General features: G+C 37.1%; 1 protein-coding gene across 1 annotated transcript in view; it reads left to right on the forward strand.

The window, feature by feature from the left end:
* The window catches only part of aldh6a1 (aldehyde dehydrogenase 6 family, member A1), a 24,007-nt gene extending 11,230 nt beyond the window's left edge, over positions 1–12,777 (forward strand). The window contains exons 10-12 of the mRNA XM_051132726.1: positions 3,841–4,020; positions 11,825–11,923; positions 12,265–12,777. Of these exons, the coding sequence (XP_050988683.1) occupies positions 3,841–4,020; positions 11,825–11,923; positions 12,265–12,369 (384 nt within the window). The 3' untranslated portion in view covers positions 12,370–12,777. The remainder of the gene's footprint in view (positions 1–3,840; positions 4,021–11,824; positions 11,924–12,264) is intronic.
* Positions 12,778–15,094: the final 2,317 nt, after the last annotated feature.

A 15,094-nucleotide genomic window follows, 5' to 3' on the forward strand; every position in this document is an offset into this window, starting at 1 on the left:
ATTAATAATTTTAACCCTTACAATGTATTTTTAGCTATTGCTACAAATACACCCATGCTAATTATGATGGTTTTGTGGTCACTAATGTTTGATACAATGTTTATGCACCAAAAGTGGAACAAAACAACACTACTCATTTGAACCAAGCGGATAAATGTCACACGACCACTAAACATTGCTCTGAGATCCAGTGTGAAGCGCTTGAATCCAGTAAAGAACACAAATGACAGTGATTTCAAGGGGTCATCTGATACAAACTTCACTTTTTTTTTTTCACTTTTTTTTGGTTTTATGTTGTTTGAACATTAATGTGTGTTGGCAGTGTATGTACAAATCTACCCTATAATGATAAAAATCCATGCAGTTGTTTTTAATTAATCTGTAAACATAATATTCCCTTTTTCAAATCGAGCCGTTCTCAGATGCCTGTCGGTGTGCTATCACACCCACAGAGGCCTCTCCCACGATAGTTGATTGACATGAGCGTCTTACCTCAGACCCGCCTTAAATCAGCTGTAACAGTCCAACCTCCACTGTTTCGATGCCAGAGCAGGGATGTAAATTAGACAAGAATATCTCTGATTGAGCGATTGAGGTGTTGTGTTGCTGGATGTAATAATGAACATAGTGGACGTCATTTACTCCCGACATCTGAGCCGCTGGAGATGCAGTGGATTACGTTTGTTTGTGAAGGGAATGCACCTCCCGATCTACATATATCCGTCTATGTTCATGCAAATCATTCGTGATCCAGCTTCACTTACAGCAGAAGTGAGTATAAGGGTTTTTGGATGAATCTCTGTGATCGCCTTTCCTAATAATGGGCTAGTTAGCAAGTTTCGCGGCTAAACGCGGCTGAAGTAAACAAGCTTGTCACTTCACAGAGAGAAGAGAGGGGCGGGGCAAACAGATCTCATTAACATTTAAAGCAGCCTCGACCAGAATGAGATGATTTTTTCAGAGCTGATTTTGGCAAGGTAAAGGTGGCAAGGGTGTTATTTTACACTACCATTGAGAATTTTTAACCAAAGTATATTATAGACTTTTCATTAAGACCCTAAAGAATCATATCAACTTATGGAAAATGGGCATCCAGTGACCCCTTTAAATTAGTTTAAAGCCAGATGAAACAGTGCTGACAAACAGGAGAAACACTTTGCGCAGTGATACAGTCAAAAGGCTTTTCAGTCTACAAATCACTAAAAATTACCATAAATTTACTCTAGTAACCAGGACTCGACTTTAATTTTTTTGCTCACCAGCCACTGTGGCTAGTGGTTTTCCAAAATTACTAGACACTCAGCATTTTCACTGGCCACAATTTTGTTGGGAAATTACATTTTACATGACTACAGTTACTGCATATTATAATTTATTTAAATTGGTTTACAGGGTTTGTTTTGTTGTTTTTTTGTCTATTTAAAGGGCATTTTTCCCTAACCATATTTAATGCATGTCATGTTTCATATTAAATTCTTATATTTTGTTGATACTTTCACTTAATTTAAAAGGCATTATAGGGCTGACACCAATCAAATGAAATCAGTATTATAGTGGTCATGAACTGAGAAACCAAAACTCCCTTGATCTTTTGACATATAAGAGGTCATTGTAGCATAAAAACATCCAGTAAGTTTCAGAACTCAAAACATTCTTGTTAGTCTGAAAACTGCTGATATTAAAGCCAGTCTGTCAAACGACAGCTTTTGGAATGTTCAAGTCTATGATGTAATAGTGTGGATAAGCACCGCCTCCGCAGAAGATCAACATCACTGCCTGTTTAGCCCCGCCCACCGATTCATGCATAATGTTAACCAGAAAGCCAAATGTGCAGGTCTACACAGTAACCAAATGATAAAGATGGCTCTGAAAACAACAGAATGCTCTGCAGTGCCAATCTGTGGAAAAAAAATTACATTGCATTGCCTTCTTTTTGATCCCAGTGTTAGGAAAGAGTGAATGTGCTTTGTTTTGAATAAAGTTCCAGACCGCATCAGTAAGAACTTGCTCCTTTGTTTACTTCATTTTACCGCTGATTCGTTTACAGTTACACATAGCTTCAGTGACGCAACGCTTGCTCCCTTATCTCAGGGAACCAAGGTTATGTCAGTAACTGGAGCGACACAATTTAATGCGTTTTGAAACTAAAAGGTGATGCTGTGCCGCCTATATTGTATCCGACAGAGATGTCGCAACACAAGTGTGAGTAACTGTTTTTATTACGTGGTTGCTTTGCTTTGTCGCTTCTTACAGATCGTTTGATATGTACTGAATTATTTATGTGTTTTAAACTTAAATCACAGCGCCATTCATCTATGAGGAATGAATTTACGCTGTTAGCCTGTCATAGCAGTGGGTGTTTACTTCCGAGTCTACTTTCCGCCACGGCTATCCAAACAGAGCGTTCTGATTAGGGGGGTTAAAAACAGGACAGAAAACAGCATTCTAAATTATTGTGTTTTTTTTTTTTTATGTAAAAATCTATCTTTAGAACATTGTCTTTACCTCAGAGAACAGTACAAAATAAAAAAACAAAGGCAGTTCATGACCCCTTTAATAAAACTGATCTTACCCCACTTCAGAAAAAGCAGAAGCAGCTGAAGTAGATTTTAGATGCATTTACATACAGTTTAATGAAGCTAAAATGTAACATGCATGCATTTTACAACAACAATTCACAAATAATTTACTCACCCCCTTGTCATCCAAGATGTTCATGTCTTTCTGTCTTCAGTCGTAAAGAAATTATGGTTTTTGAGGAAAGCATTTCAGGATTTTTCTTCATATAATGTATTAAATGCAGCTTCAAAGGGCTCTAAACGATCCCAGCCGAGGAAGAAGTGTCTTATCTAGTGAAACGTCATTTTTTTCGAAAAATAAAAATCCGATTTTGAACTTACAAAATGTAGTTTAAATGCAGCTTCAAAAGGCTCTAAACCATCCCAGCCGAGGAAGAAGGGTCTTATCTAGCGAAACGATCGGTCATTGTTTTCGGAAAATAAAAATGTGTATACTTTTTAAGCGCAAAAGCTTGTGTAGCACAGGTTCTGGCATGCGCGTTCACAACGTTCATTTTGAACAAGAACGACCCTTGGACGTGCATCCGAGAGCCTGTGCTACGCAAGCTTTTGTGTTTAAAATGTATAGAAATTTTTATTTTTCGAAAAAAATGACTATTCACTAGATAAGACACTTCTTCCTCGGCTGGGATCGTTTAGAGCCCTTTGAAACTGCATTTAATCCATTATATGAAGAAAGATCCTGAAATGTTTTCCTCAAAAACCATAATCTGTTTACGACTGAAGACAGAAAGACATGAACGTCTTGGATGACAAGGGGGTGAGTACATTATTTGTAAATTGTTGTTTTGAAAGTGGACTTCTCCTTGAAGCAAGTTCCTGTCCTTATGAATGGACCACTGAATCATTGACTCAAATGATTAATTCACAAACAAATCATTCAGTAACCACTGTGTGTTACTCAGAGATGTGTGACTGTTCTGCTGCGATCTTTGGAACTATTTTGGTTAACCAATTCAAGCAAAAACAGTCAACATTGACAATATTGTACTAAAATGTATATGAACTGCTCATTTGAACTCTTGTATAAAATCAGTGTCAAATTTGCAATTGTGGTTTTTAGGGAAAACTGCACTCTCTTGGTCATGCCATGTTGCTTAACTACCCCACATAATAATATATGTTATAAATATATTGTTGTACATGTTTGCAACAACATGATGGTGAATAAATCTCTTTAACTGCTGTATGCTAGAACATGAAAGTATCATGCAAAGCCATTTAATGTTGTACCATTGTTGTTTGTCATACTTTATTTCAGCCAAACATGAAGTGCTATACGGAGGAAATATTTGGACCTGTGTTGGTGGTCCTGGAGGCCGACAGCTTGGATGATGCCATCAAAATAGTCAATAAGAACCCATATGGCAACGGTACTGCCATCTTTACCACCAACGGTGCCGCTGCTCGTAAATACACCCATGAAGTTGATGTTGGTCAGGTGAGATTTTCTAAAAACGTTATAATACATTTATACTAATTTTTTATACATCATAAACTTGCATTTCAAAATTCATCAAACTTTTAAAACTGGACTAACAACTTCAGCTTAACAACTACAGAAAAAAAAAGACTCACCCCAATGTCATCCAAGATGTTCATGTCTTTCTTTCTTCAGTAAAAAAGAAATTAAGGTTTTTGAGGAAAACATACCAGGATTTTTCTCCATATAGTGGTCTTCAGTGGGGATCAATGGGTTGAAGGTCCTAATTGCAGTTTCAAATCTACATGATTCTAGCAAAGGAATAAGGGTCTTATGCATGGGCGTCGGAACCATTGAATGCAGGTGGGACAGGACCCACCCACTTTTGAAGACCAATTATATCGGACCCACCCACTTTTACCATCTTTAATTTGGCGAATATGTTTGCGCACTTTTAGAGCGCCATCAGTCAAATCCATTCCACATGACGAATGCACTAATAGATTAAGCTCTATGCTCACGCGTATGAACATGCAGCATCTGGGGTGGAGGAGTGGACGGAGTGGGCGCATCAGGAGCAATCATCAAGCATAATTCAAAGGAAGCGGGGCCCACGGTCCTGACTGCATCGCTGTCTTTACTATATGTGTTTAGGGAATATTCGTACCTGCTGCACTTCTGTAACACAGCAAAGTAAACGAAGTATATGAGCATATCTGCTGCTCAGATACACCTAAGCCTACCCGATACTTTATTCAAACTTTTCAATTATTTCCTTCGTTTTTATTTTTATTGAAAACAAATGCCTTTCCGATGCAAAATGAGAGGTGAAAAAGCAAGTCGTCGCAAACGGCTGTCTTTTCTAATGTTGTGACGTTAGTGGACAGAGGTAATATTCATAATAAAAGGCACCAGACTACAGAAAATGGCATATACTCCAGTAATTTTTTGGGGGGGAGGACCCACCCACTGTCATTTTCTAAAAAAAAAAGTAAATAAATAAATTAAATTAAATTGATATACATTTTAACCACAAATGCTCGTAGCTTGACTTCACGCATTACGTGAAATGATAGGACTATGAAATGCGTCGAGCTAGTGCAAGACAAGCACTTGTTAAGACTTATTTAAATTTTTATATGTATATCTTTTTGAAAGTGACACGCGTGATGTACCCGGAAGTACCGACCCATTGTTTACAAAGCGAATGTGCAAAAAGAATTCAAACGGCCTTTACAAAAAATGGTAAAACAGCGATGTCAGATGATTTTGAAGTTGGAGGAGAAAATTAGATTTTAAGGTAGGTTTTCGCCCTGCCTTGACGTTTTGAACTGAAGTACACAGACAAAGAACTAAACGCACATAACCTTTCCAGCGTGATCACGCAATACATGAACGTTTGGACGAGCATCGCAGAGCTAGTGCAAGACAAGCATTTGTGGTTAAAAAGTATATAAATTTAATTTTTTCCTAGAAAATTACCAATTAGTTCACTAGACAAGACCCTTATTTCTCAGGTGGGATTGTGTAGAGCCCTTAGAAGCTGCAATGGAACTGCAGTTTGGACCTTCATTTGATCAATTTTGACCTTCAATTGGAATGTTTTTCAAAAAAATCAAATTTCTTTCCAGTTGAAGAAAGAAAGACATGAACATCTTTGATGACATTGGAGTGTATAAATTATCAGTACATTTTTATTTTGAATTTAATTTGCATAGAAATTCAATGGGAAAGTAGTGCACTGGAATGGAAAAATGACCCCTAACAGTGTTGAAACTCCATCTGGCTGACTTGAGACGGGTGCATGCAAGAGTCAGACCTTTGAGAGACCTCGGTCAGTCTGCGATTGTGGAAAACTCCCTCCTTATACACGATGTAGACATGTTGATGTTCACTTATGTCGTATTAGGCACCTCCACATGTCATGTAGGCTCTTGACAAGACCATTGTAGGTGAAGAGTTCCAGGCACACCTCTAGAGTAAATATTGGAACGTGATGTAAATGAAATGTGTAAAATCCCATTGGCGCCACTCCCCGAGCCAAAGCCAAGAAGCATGGTTTAGATGTAAGTGTTGCCTCTTTAGCGGCCATATATAACACTAAGGGTTGCACAAGCCTTCCTTTAAAAATGTATATAAAAACAGTATTTTTTTTTCCCCACTTTGCCACAGCTTTGAAAGCATACATTTGCGACCAGAAAACATGTGCACTACAAATAGTTCATAGCAAATATGTGCTTTTAAATCAAAACAGTACTATGCCAAAATATTTTGTTAGTAAAGCCTGAAGCCTTAAATTGAACTCAAAAGGGATCCCTCGCAACCTGTTGATCTGGTGGTTATGCAAAAACGGGCCACTTTTTACACCGTTTGTTTGCCCGTGGCAAGCAGCTATGCCGTGTGTTTGCGATTCACATGCTGGAGTACACGGCACGGGCCATGTGCTGAGCTGGCCTCCGAAACCCGCGCACACAAGAACCTCCTTTTGCTTTTTTTTTTTTCTTCGTCCACTCCCTCACGAGTCACCTTCGGCCAGAAGGCTCAAAATGTGCAACCACATTTTTTTTTTTTTTTTTTTTAAACATTTCAAGATGCGCTGCCAGTTTCCAGCCTCACCCCACCCCAAAAACAAAATGTTTTGTTTAGTTATTCTCTGCATGCATTACTTTTCTCGGCTGGTACACAAACAAATGATTGTGGCTTTCAGTTGTGTGTCGACTGCTTCGTCAACACATTCAATAGAATGAGCTGATTGTTCTACACTTTCCATACACAGCTGAAGCCCAACAGTAGATGGTTCTCAAAGCAAACATGTTCAAGTTTCTTCAACTTCAGACACTTTTATGTCTCTCGCTTTTGTTTTTATTAGAACAAATTTAGGGTTCTTTCTGTTATATAAATATATAATATTATAAAACTTACTTGGAAACTTTTTTACCATGTCATCATTTGTGTTTGCTACATTTTAAATTCTGTTTGTGCATAGATTTTGTTGATTTCCCATTGCCACATACCCAGACCTCCAGAATTCTATGAAATGAAATGAAAATTCTGTCATTAATAACTCAGCCTTCGTTCATCACAAATTTAGGTATTTTTGATGAAATCCGAGAGCTTTCTGACTAGGGCTGCAACAAACGATTATTTTGATTAATCATTAGATCAGTGAAATAATTGATGATTAGTCGATTGATAGTTAGAGTAATCGACTAATTGTTGATTATTTCACTGATCAATCAGTATACTTTGATTATTTAGCTTTTAAAATTAGTTGCAATATTAAGTTATATATATTCTAACTAATAAATAAACAAAGGTAATCACTTCAGATTTTGGAAAACATATTATGTAATTACAATTATAATACAATTAATTTATACAAATAAATACATTTGGCACACAAAATGAGATGACAGACAGAGAAACTGTCTTATTTACAATTTCATCAGCTATATGATAAAGCAACTGAATCATCATTCCCAAGTCATATGGATAAGAAACAAAATAAAGTAATAAGACGTTTCATTTTTGGATCAGCTATTTTGTTCACAACATAATCTCTCTTAAAATACCTTATAGGGTTATGATAATCAAAACTGTCTTGGGCTAGATCAAGCTTTGACCTCTGCAAACCCAACTATCATTTATTAACTATTACAACAGAAAATCAGTTGTAATTCCAACTGAAAGTGACACTGACTCTGTTTTCCGTCTGTTTTCAGAGTGTTTATACTGTAAAGCTGCTTGATTTAAAGGAGAAGTCCACTTCCAGAACAACAATTTACAAATAATGTACTCACCCCCTTGTCATCCAAGATGTTCATGTCTTTCTGTCTTCAGTTGTAAAGAAATTATGGTTTTTGAGGAAAACACTTCGGGATTTTTCTTCATATAATAGACTTCATTGGTGCCCCGATTTTAAACTTCCGAAATGTAGTTTAAATGCAGCTTCAAAGGGCTCTAAATGATCCCAGCGCAGGAAGAAGGGTCTTATCTAGCGAAACGATCTGTCATTTTTTTTTTTTTGAAAAATACAAATTCATTCATTCATTTTGAACGAATCTTTAATGTGACTCGTGAAGAACGAGTCGTCTCGGGGAATGATTCATTCAATCATGCACGCGCAACATCCTATTAGGTTCTGTACTGGAATTAGTTCACCTGTTTCAAGTCTTAAGGTTTTTCGAGTCGTTCGTTCATCTTATGGGGCTGTCACATGATGCTGATTTTGCCGAAATGAACGAAATGACTCAAAAAAAGTTTCGTTCAATTTGCTGAACGAGACTCAAACGTCTGAGTCTGTAAAATGATCCGAACTTCCCATCACTACTACAAATCGCATCTAAGTTCATCATCTGTGTACTCCGGCTAAAAAAAGTAGAGTCTTATTTTCTCCTACAACTTCAGAATCGTCCGACATCGTTGTACCTTTTTGTTTGTAAACAGCGTTTTTGACTTACTTGCACTTCTTAGTCTTTCGACATTTTTCAATAGTACGTAGCGTCATGAACGCGCATGCCAGAACCTGTGCTACACAATCTTTTGTGCTTAAAAAGTATACACATTTTATTTTCCGAAAATCGTTTCGCTAGATAAGACCCTTCTTCCTCAGCTGGGGTCATTTAGAGCCTTTTGAAGCTGCATTTAAACTATATTTTGGAAGTTCAAAATCGGGGCACCAATGAAGTCCATTATATGCAGAAAAATCCTGATATGCTTTCCTCAAAAACCATAATTTCTTTACGACTGAAGACAGAAAGACATGAACATCTTGAAAGACAAGGGGCTGAGTAAATTATTTGTGAATTGTTTTTCTGGAAGTGAAGTTCTCCTTTAAGGCTATTGCATAAAGTACTATATAAATAAACGTGACGTGACTGTCAGGCTGGGCGATTTTTCTGATTTTATCGATTCATTTGAATTTAAAGTTTTGCTACCTTTTTATTTTTTAGAAATCGAGAAATCTTGATTTTAAATAGAAATATGACCAAACGTTAGAATTAGCGACCCCAATAACGTCATATTTAAATGCCCCTTAAATGCGTATTGACAAGACCATTGTAGGTATACTTTTTAAGCACAAAAGCTTGTGTAGCAAGTGTCTGACATGTGTGTTTACGACGCTACGTACTATTGAATCATGTCGAAAGACTAAGAAAGTGCAAGTAAGTCAAACGCTGTTTACAAACAAAATGGTACAATGATGTCGGACGATTCTGAAGTTGTAGGAGATAAATAAGAGTTCATTTATCTTTTCTGCAAAGATATTTAGCAAGTGATTTGTTTAACATTTACAACTTCATGTGTGGTGCACTTGGAATAGAATTTTCTTTAACTAGAGGGATGATAAAGAAAACAGTTACTTGAATCTTGTTGTAGTTATATTTTCAAATTGAGTAGTTAAAATCAAGAAAAAAAAAGAGAATCGGTCAAACTTTCTGAGAAAAGTAGAGATTTTAATTGTTTGCCATATCGCCCAGCCCTATGTGACTGGACTTTACTTAAGTACCAAACTGCAGAGCTCGTGCAAACACCCACATTGCTTAAATCAGTTGCGTTCTTAAAGGAGAAGTCCACTTCCAGAACAACAATTTACAAAAAATGTACTCAGCCCCTTGTCATCCAAGATGTTCATGTCTTTCTGTCTTCAGTCGTAAAGAAATTATGGTTTTTGAGGAAAACATTCCAGGATTTTTCTCCATATAATGGACTTACTTTCTTCATATAATGGTGCCCCGATTTTGAATTTCCAAAATGTAGTTTAAATGCAACTTCAAAGGGCTCTAAATGATCCCAGCCGAGGAAGAAGGGTCTTATCTAGTGAAACGAGCTGTCATTGTTTTCAAAAAATAAAACTTTGTATACTTTTTAAGCACAAAAGCTGGGGTAGCACAGGCTCTTGGATGTGCGTCAATGGGTCGTTCTTGAACGATTCGTTAGTTTTGAACGAATCTTTAATGTGACTCGGGAAGAACGAGTCATCTCGGGGAATGATTCATTCAGTCATGCACGCGCAACATCCTATTAGGTTCTGTACTGGAATTAGTTCAACTGTTTCGAGTCTTCAGGTTTTTCGAGTCGTTCATTCATCTTATGGGGCTGTCACATGATGCTGATTTTGCTAAAAACAACAAAATGACTCAAAAAGATTTGTTCATTTTGCTGAACGAGATTCAAAGGTCAGAGTCGGTAAAATAATTCATCACTACTACAAATCATGTCTTGGAATCACCACGAGTTTATCATCTGTGTACTCCGGCTCAAAAAGGTAGAGTATGTCGAAAAACTGTTATTTTCTCCTTCAACTTCAAAATCGTCCGACATCATTGTACCTTTATGTTTGTAAACAACGTTTGACTTACTTGCACTTTCTTAGTCTTTGCGCGTTCACTTTGTAAACACTGGGTCTGTAGTTCTGCCTATGTTCCTCATAACCTTTTGACATGATTCATGTGTGAACGTGCATCCCAGAGCCTGTGCTACACCAGCTTTTGTGCTTAAAAAGTATACACATTTTTATTTTCCTGAAAAAAATGACAGATCGTTTCACTAGATAAGACCCTTCTTCCTCGGCTGGGGTCGTTTAGAGCCCTTTGAAGCTGCATTTAAACTACTTTTTGGAAGTTCAAAATCAGGGCATCAATGAAGTCCATTATATGGAGAAAAATCCTGAAATGTTTTCCTCAAAAAACATAATTTCATACCACTGTCAGTTTTTGTAGTTTATTTTGTTATTGAGAGGAAAAGGGCACAGCATTTATTTAAATATTCATTCAAATGCTGCTCAGCAACTTCAGGTTCGTGTTTTCTTTTTCTCGAATTGCATCCAGAAGCACTGAATTACAGTCTTGTGCTACAGCACCACACTGGTCAAACTGCATTATTGCAGGCTCTTACAGTAGTTCATATGAGATCAAATGACTCTGTGTGCGCTGCACCTTGTTTACAAGCAGAGGAATGCAAGCGCATGCATCGTGGTACTCTTGTGAACAAGTGTCAAAGACTAAGAGGGAAGAGAAGAAATTGTTGAATAAAGTCGTTATTTATGTCTTCGTGGACAAAAAGTATTCTCATAGCTTTATAAAATTACGTTTTTTCACAAATGTCCTTACTACCTTTCTGGGCTTTGAAGGTAGTTGCGTTGCTGTCTGTGCAGGGTCAGAAAGCTCTTGGATTTCATTAAAAATATCTTAATTTGTGTTCTGAAGATGACTGAAGGTCTTACAGGTTTGGAACAACATGAGGATGAGTACTTAATGACAGAATTTTCATTTTTGGTTGAACTATCCCTTTAAGAGAGTTCCTTTTTTTTTTAAATCCACAGGGCACATAATTGAAGAAACCTCAAAAGAATCTCAGAAAAACAAACTAAATCTACTGGAATTACTCTCCTGTGTTTGCTTGCTACCTAGTATAGGTTAACACAAATTTTAAACTATAGTTTTGTTAAACTCTCCTATTTTGGGACGTTAATTGCTACATTGACATTGAAGTCTCAACACGCACTGGAAAGGTTAGAGCTGCACTTGTATGCTGAGATTTCTAAGTTTACATTGAGAGCAGGGAGACTAACATGAAGCGGTAATGTATAGCATTTACAAACCGTCTCTCCCACATGGTGTCTAGCGACGTGAGGAAAGTACACAGCTTTCTGCGGCAGACAAAAATGCATTTGCGTCTGACGGGTGAGCTGTTGTCTTAACTGTCATCAGGGTGTGAGTGTGTCAGATATGTGAGATGCAGAGAACATGACTGCACAAAAGGGCAAACGCAGCTGACCTCTGAGACGTTGGTTAATATACTGCTTTTTTTTTGTCAATAGGTTGGAGTTAATGTACCAATCCCCGTCCCACTGCCCATGTTTTCGTTCACCGGCTCCAGAGCCTCCTTCAGGGGTGACACCAATTTCTATGGAAAGCAAGTAAGTATTTATCACTGGCATAACATTAGGCAGTTTTCCCCAAATGATCTGACTAAAGTTTAAAATCACTCACAGGCATGGTCCATTTGGATTGTCCGTTTGAATGTCTAAAGTTTGGTTGTAAAATGTTAGTATAAAACTTCGTCAGCTGTAGTTTGTCATAAAACAATGACTGACATGTTTTGACGCAAGTGGTTTATTGCCCCCGCCAGCGTAAGTTTGCCAGCCACCTGCCATTTCTCATGTGATGTCATTGTCATTTTGAGAGGGTATTAAAAAGAAGATGACTAATCTTGAGTCATTGTTTAGTCTTAAGTATTTGGCTATTCTTTCCATTACAGGGCATTCAGTTCTACACACAGATCAAAACTGTTACTTCGCAGTGGAAGGCAGAAGATGCTACGCTGAAGTCACCCGCTGTTACGATGCCAACAATGGGACGTTAAGTATTAATCACCTGTATAAATGTCACCCTGGCCCCCTTTAAAAAATACTTTTAACTACTGTACAGATGGATGCTTTCAAACATGCTGTCATATGTAGTTAAATAATTCCAAAAATGTGACTTTTTTTTTTTTCGTCCACTGTTGAATAAGTAAAAAAAACAAAACAAATGTAGCATGTATTGGTTTAGACCACTGCATGGAAGATTTGTTAAATGATTTCCCGTTCTTACCCTGACTAAATTTACTTGGACTGTTGACGAGCTGGGTTAAGTTAAGTGCTACAACTTCTATCTATAGCTGGCTGGCTCTTCTGAACTGTTTAACTAGCATAATGCCTGGTTAAATATGAATGTCTATATAAATATGCTTGTTTTGGGATGTTTGCCTCAATAAACAAGAAACAATGAATTTGTTCTTCTCAGTGTTGTCTATTTTAGGGTACTTTTACACGATAACGATGTACTAAAAACATAAGTTTTCTCCATGCGTTTTTTATGTACTGACAACAATTGGTGCTTTAACAAGGGACATTGTGTTTTGACAACAGCCAGTTCAAAAGTTCAATCTAAATGAAAACGCTCCATGTAAACACTTCATTTAGAATAAAAAATGGCCAATGGGTTGAGAGGGGTGGGATAAGGATAAATCTTTGTTCTGTATGACATGTAAACACTAGAGTGGAATGAAAACTGAAACTGGAAAGTTTTGTGCATATGCAATGATGCATGGCACACAGAACGAGCCGATGTTGTTGTTGTTGTTGTTGTTGTTGAATATAATAAATGATTGCTGAGTTGATCTAAAATTCTCTTTCCACTTATTGTTTGTGCAGTGGTCCAGGATAATGTTGTGTCACAATTGCTTAGAGCATGGGAATGGCTGTTTTTACTGCTTGATTAATAAAAGCAAGTAATACTCAACCTCATGTTGTTCCAAACCCATAAGACCTTACTTCGTCTTCTGAACACAAATTAAGAGATTTTTGATGAAATCCAAGAGCTTTCTGACCCTGCATAGACAGCAAGGTTCCTACCACGTTTGGTCCATGTGACATCAGTGGTTCAACTGTCATTTTATGAAGCTACAAGAATACTTGCACAAAAAAAACTGAAACTGAACTTTAACTATTCTTCCCTTTCAGCGTTACCCTAGCACCATTTTGGAGAGTAGAATGGCGCATACATTGTTTACATGCAGATTAAAGCACATGCATACTTTGTGGTACCTTTCTCGACCTTGAACGTGGTAGGACCCTTGTCGTCTATGGTCAGAGAGCTCTTGGATTTCATCAAAAATATCTTAATTTGTGTTCTGAAGGGTAACAAAGGTCTTACGGCTTTGGAACGACATAAGGGTGAGTAATTGATGACAGAATTTTCATTTTTGGGTAAACTATCCCTTTAAGGCCCTGTCCACACGAACAAAGGTATTTTCAAAACCGCAGATTTTTCTATGCGGTTTGGCCATCTGTCCACTCATAAATGCAGTACACGCTTCATTGCGTGTTTTTGCGTTTTCATATGGACATGAATTTTTTGGACAATTTTTTTTTTTTTTAAACGAAGTAAGTTATCTGTTTATAAAAATTCGTGGACTAGGCCTAAGCCTGTTTAAAACAAAGAAAATAAGGATGCAAAAACACTGGCTAAATCTGTATATTCGTACACTGCATGTCAAAAGATTAAATCCAAATTAAAGAAGTTCACTCCCAGAACAAAAATAGATAATGTACTCACCCCCTTGTCATCCAAGATGTTCATGTCTTTCTTTCTTCAGTCGTAAAGAAATTGTTTTTTGAAGAAAACATTTCATGATTTTTGTCCATATAGTGGATTTCTGTGGTGCCCCAAGTTTGAACTTCCAAAATGTAGTTTAAATGCAGCTTCAAACGATCCCAGCAGAGGAAGAAGGGTCTTATCTAGTGAAACAATTGGTCATTTTCATAAAAATAATACAATTTATATACTTTTTAATGTCAAACGCTCGTCTTGTCTTGCTGTGCCTGAACTTTTTTTTTTATTTTTTTTTTTATCCAGTTCATGACAGTTAGGGTATGTCTAAAAAAAAAAAACTCATCTCATCTCCCATCTCATGTTCTCCCTCAACTTTAAAATCATCCTATATCTCTGTTTTAGTTTTTTGTTAAGGGTGTTTGATCATCTTTGCATGTTCACTTTGCAAAGACTGGGTCGGTACTTCTGCAGTGGTGTAGGATGATTTTGAAATGATTTTTGAAGTTGAGGGAGAAAATACGATTGGAGTTTTTCGACATACCATAACTGTCTTGAGGCAGAATACACAGAGTTCAGGGAGAGCAAGACGAGATGAGCATTTGTTTTCCTCAAAAAACAATTTCTTTATGGCTGAAGAAAGAAAGACATGAACATCTTGGATGACAACGAGGTGAGTACATTATCTGTAAATTTTGTTCTGTAAGTGGACTTCTCCTTTAAATCTGGTGTGACTGAAGTAATTCTCAAGGATTAAAGATTAAATAAAAAAAAAATGAAAAAATGACTGCACAACCACCAATTAGGTGGCGATATGCACTATGTAAATGACGTTTGAACAAAAGATGAAGAAAGAAGTATAGTACACTTAACGACTGTTTTTTTAACGTTTTTCTTAACGACTGTTTCCATAGTGGCTCATCAATTTGTCCGGACTGTTGAGAATGTCTGGCATGTTCAGGAACATTCTCTGTGTTGAATGAACTTACTCCCGG

This window comes from Labeo rohita, chromosome 17 (assembly GCF_022985175.1).
Source record: "Labeo rohita strain BAU-BD-2019 chromosome 17, IGBB_LRoh.1.0, whole genome shotgun sequence".
Lineage (NCBI taxonomy): Eukaryota > Metazoa > Chordata > Actinopteri > Cypriniformes > Cyprinidae > Labeo > Labeo rohita.